General features: G+C 37.1%; 1 protein-coding gene across 1 annotated transcript; it reads right to left on the bottom strand.

The window, feature by feature from the left end:
• Nucleotides 1–1,895: 1,895 nt before the first annotated feature.
• Nucleotides 1,896–2,843, bottom strand: LOC103741015 (olfactory receptor 4F4-like). Its single transcript, XM_008841707.1, has one exon. It carries the CDS (start codon nt 2,841–2,843, stop codon nt 1,896–1,898), a length of 948 nt encoding a protein of 315 aa, XP_008839929.1.
• Between the last annotated feature and the right edge of the window lie 1,666 nt (nt 2,844–4,509).

The following is a 4,509-nucleotide window of genomic DNA, read 5'->3' on the forward strand; positions in this document are numbered from 1 at the left end:
TCCCTCCAACTTGACTTTACCCCCTCTAGCATATCCTCCTCCCAACTTCAGTCCTTTTTTTGTTATTTCAGATCCCATTCAATTCAACTAGTGCTGTCTGTATGTCCTTGGATATGGACCATACCAGAACAGGGCCATATACTACTGGTCACACCTGAGTACTACTCACCCAGGGGCCATCTACTTCCAGTAGCTCCTTCCTAGGCGTGAGACCTCAAGATCCCCTTCCCAGTTGATGTTGGAATACTGATTGAGTTGAACTAGTGTGGCGTGTTCAGATAACCACAGCTGTGGTAAGTTCATAGTGCAACAGCCATGCCATGCCCCTAATATGTTTCACAGCACTCCTCCAGATCCTCTGGCCATTATATTCTTTCTAATCTCTATTCTGTGATTTTACCTGAAACACGGTGGTGAGGGGTTCCTATAGATATTCTATATAGTGTTGAGCACTCAGAGTCACTTATTTTCAGCACTTTGACCAGTTCTGTAACTTTACATTAACCACCTTCCTCTGCAAAAAGACACATGTATGACTAAGGTTGAAAGTAGTCCAGATCTATTGGTATAAACACAAATATTTAGAAGTTAGCTTGACGAGTCTATTTTGCAAAATGACAATAATTGATTTCCCCTTACGGCATTTGTTTCAGGAAATCTGGGCTTTTGAATAGGTTTACAATGCCTAGCATGAATTCTCTCCTTTGGAAAAGGCCTGAAATCCAAGTAGAATGTTGTTTGTTACCTCATCACAATATTGCCACTATTGTACCACTGAGAACATCATGTCTGATAGGTCAATGTATGCAGATTCCAGAGCTTTGTAAGACCACTGATGTTTATTTTCTTCCAAAGCAGCCTGAATTGCACATTATAGCACTATAAATGCTAACAAGCAGGGAGAAAGATACCCTGTCAATTTAAAAGTTATTTCTTTATGTCCTGAAACTAAAATGTATTGTCTTCAGAAATAGGTTTTTTTGGGGGGGCTCCCTGTAGCCCCAGCTGTCCTGGAACTCATTATGTAGACCAGGCTGGCCTTGAACTCACAGAGATCTGCCTGCCTCTGCCTCCCGATTGCTGGGATTAAAGGCATGCGCCACCATGCCCAGCAGAAATAGGGTTTTATTGCCTAGTTAGGGGTAGCCAAAATGTTGATAGCCTGTGCTGATTAGAAGATCTCTGGGTCCTCCCTGACTAATAATTTGTAGGGAGATTCCAAAGCACAGATTCTTACAAATGTATGTGTTAAATGCTGCTTAACATTATCTATTGTATGAAGTACAACAATTTAAAGAATTAAATCAGTCAAGTAATAAACACAATCTTTAGAGAGATTTTATTCTGGATTTTAAGCAAATGCTATGTAATAATTTAAAGAACAAATTTGAGTCTTCAAGACTGAGATAACTTAGAAAAAAAATCAGGAGGGATTTTGTATACATTTATTACGGCAATTTCAAAATTCAAGTTTAAAAAAACCAACACAAATAAATCCACTTCTGAGAGTGCACTGCTAGTTGTAATGCAAACAAAGTGATGGTGCTGCCATTTGGGAAAAGCAGTGAAAGTATGTAATGTCATAATAAATTATATTCAAGTGAAGATAACTAAGTTGTTATCCAATGTGAAATTCTACCTTATTAAAGATACAGGCAAAGGTATCAAATAATATTCCAGTAAGGCATAATAATTCATATTTTGATTTCAGGTGAATAATTCACAATAGTCTGATGATTGATCAGTAAATGTCATATTCTCTGAACTTTATTAAACCCATACCTGTATTAGGAAACCGGTACAAATTTTAATTATAAACTAAGTTTTCTCATATTTAATTTATTTTTTAAAAGCAGGTATCACTATTTGAAATCCTTAATACGGGTTTCTGTGCATCACAGATTTCCTTTGGAGCCTAGGCAATAGCTTATTAATCTTTTCATTGCATTTTTAATTTCTTTATTTCTCAGTGTATAAATGGCTGGATTGAAGAGAGGTGTAAAAACCGAGTAAAAAACAGCAAGAAATTTATCCAGCCAGATAACGTTGAGTGGCCACACATAGATGAAAATGCAGGGCACAAAAAATAGCAGCACAACGGTGATGTGGGCAGTGCATGTCGACAGTGCCTTAGACGCACCATCTTTAGAGCTTCCGTGCACAGTGAGAAAAATATGAGTGTAGGATATGAGCAACAGAATAAAACAGGTTACACCCACAACCCCACAATTCGCATTCATTAAAATATCTAAATCGTGGGAGTCCATGCAGGCCAGCTTGATTACCAGTGGCATGTCACAGAAGAAACTGTCTATTTCCTTGGGGCCACAGAAAGGCAGCTGCACAATCACCACCAGGTGACTCACGGCATGCACAAAGCCAATGGTCCAGGAAGTTAACACCAGTCCGGTGCATCGTTTCAGGTTCATGATGGTGAAGTAGTGGAGTGGTTTGCAGATGGCCACATAGCGGTCATAGGCCATTGCCACCAGGAGCACCATCTCCCCTGCAGCAATGAAATGGGCAAAGAAGATCTGGGACATGCAGCCTGCAAAGGAAATGGTCTTGTTTTCCCTGAGAAAGTCTGTGATCATCTTGGGAGTGGTGACTGAGGAAAGCCACATATCAACGAAGGACAAATTGGCCAACAAGAAGTACATGGGGGAGTGGAGGTGGTGGTCAGTAGTGATTAAGATCATGGTGACAATATTTCCAGTCACGATGAGCAGATAAAGCATCAGAAATATCATGAAGAGTAAGACCTGAATACTCTGTGACTGTGAAAGTCCCCAAAGAATAAATTCTGACACCATAGAATGATTCCTTCCCTCCATTTTATTCATTGTGTCCTCTGATGTAACCTGAAGGAAAAGAATGATCCTCAGTTAGAAGGATGTGAAAGACTAGCTAACAAGGCATTACTCCCCAAAGTGAAAGCTAATGAGTGAAGAATAACTTTCCAAGAAATGAATCATGCGGTGGGAATGCTATATGAAAGCTCTGTCAGAAAATTACTCTCAAAATTGGGAGAGGGAGGAATACAGGATAGCAATGTAAAAGCCTACACATATGTGCAGTTCTCCTGGAAAAGAGCTTTGCCAACCTGTCCCATAAAAATAGTCTTATTGCAGCACTAGCAATCATTGAAGTGCATAACAAAAATGTTATAATCTTTGGAAAATGGTGGTGAATTCCACTGAATTTTAATACTCATTGTCTGATAGTGTCTCCTCATAACTGAAAGCATGGCTATTCCTTTGAACCTCTGTGAAATCACTTATAATATTAGTTTTTTTTGCCAAGAGCTCTAAAAAAAGATATTGGTAAAACCTTACCAGAGCAGCTATATAAAACACCATATATGAAATACTCAGTTGGGCATGGTGATGGTTGCCTTTAATTCCAGCACACTCAGGGACAGAGGCAGTGAACTCTGTGAGTCAGTGTAGGTTACATAGTGAAAGACTCTCTAGAAAAAGGAAAGAAAGAAGGAAAGAGAGAAAGAAAGGAAAGAAGGAAGGAAGGAAAGAAGGGAAGAAAAAAGAAAGAACTGGTCATGAGATTGAGATGTCAAAACAAGGCATACAATTTATCATCAACCATAATTTATTACCTCAAACTGAGTAGAAAAATATTACACAAACAAGTGGGAATGGATTAATCAAAAAATAAAACTCATACAAATTCAAACTTGAACTCTGAAAGTCACATTTAGTTCAGTGTTAGCTCTAGAAAATATTTATCTTGAATTGTTAAGAAAGCTGTAGACTTGAAATATTATAGTTTCTTGAAGTAAACAATGTATCATATTTTAACCACTACTATCTATCTATCTATCTATCTATCTATCTATCTATCTATCTATCTAAAATTTGATTAAGAAGATTAAGAACTGTTTTATATATAAAAAAAGAACTGTTTTATGAAACTACAAAATCTGTCATCTTTCTATCTATCATCTATCATCTATCTATCATCATCTATCTATCTACCTATCATCTATCATCTATCTATCATCATCTATCATCTATCTATCATCTATGTATCATCTATCTATATATCTGTCATCTATCTATCTACCATCATCTTCTTTCTTCTTGTTGTCTTACTCATCTATTGATCATATTGTTTGAAAGGAAAAGTTAATTACATGAAAATATATGCAAAGTGGGTCTTGGAACTCAAATCTTAATCACAGTGCTTATACTAATCTGTAATTGACAATGCTTAATCTAGATGAAGGGAAATAAATGTCCCCTTTCTTTCCCCTTCACTAGGTATTTTGGTGCTTTTCACTTGTTGGGTATTATCTTCTTTTATCATTTGAAATATCTAAGGTATAGAGCAGGTGAAAAATGAAAGCCATCACAGTAGTGTCAGAGTTATTTTCACATTCCTGTTTCCTGGGGACTCAGAAACAGTAAGAATGAAAAAAATGAAAGTTCCAAAGACATCAGGTAACACATACTTTTGCTTCAGAAAACATATTACATAATTGTCTTGCATAAC

This window comes from Nannospalax galili, unplaced genomic scaffold (assembly GCF_000622305.1).
Source record: "Nannospalax galili isolate Female #2095 unplaced genomic scaffold, S.galili_v1.0 scaffold481, whole genome shotgun sequence".
In the NCBI taxonomy this organism is placed as follows: Eukaryota; Metazoa; Chordata; class Mammalia; order Rodentia; family Spalacidae; genus Nannospalax; species Nannospalax galili.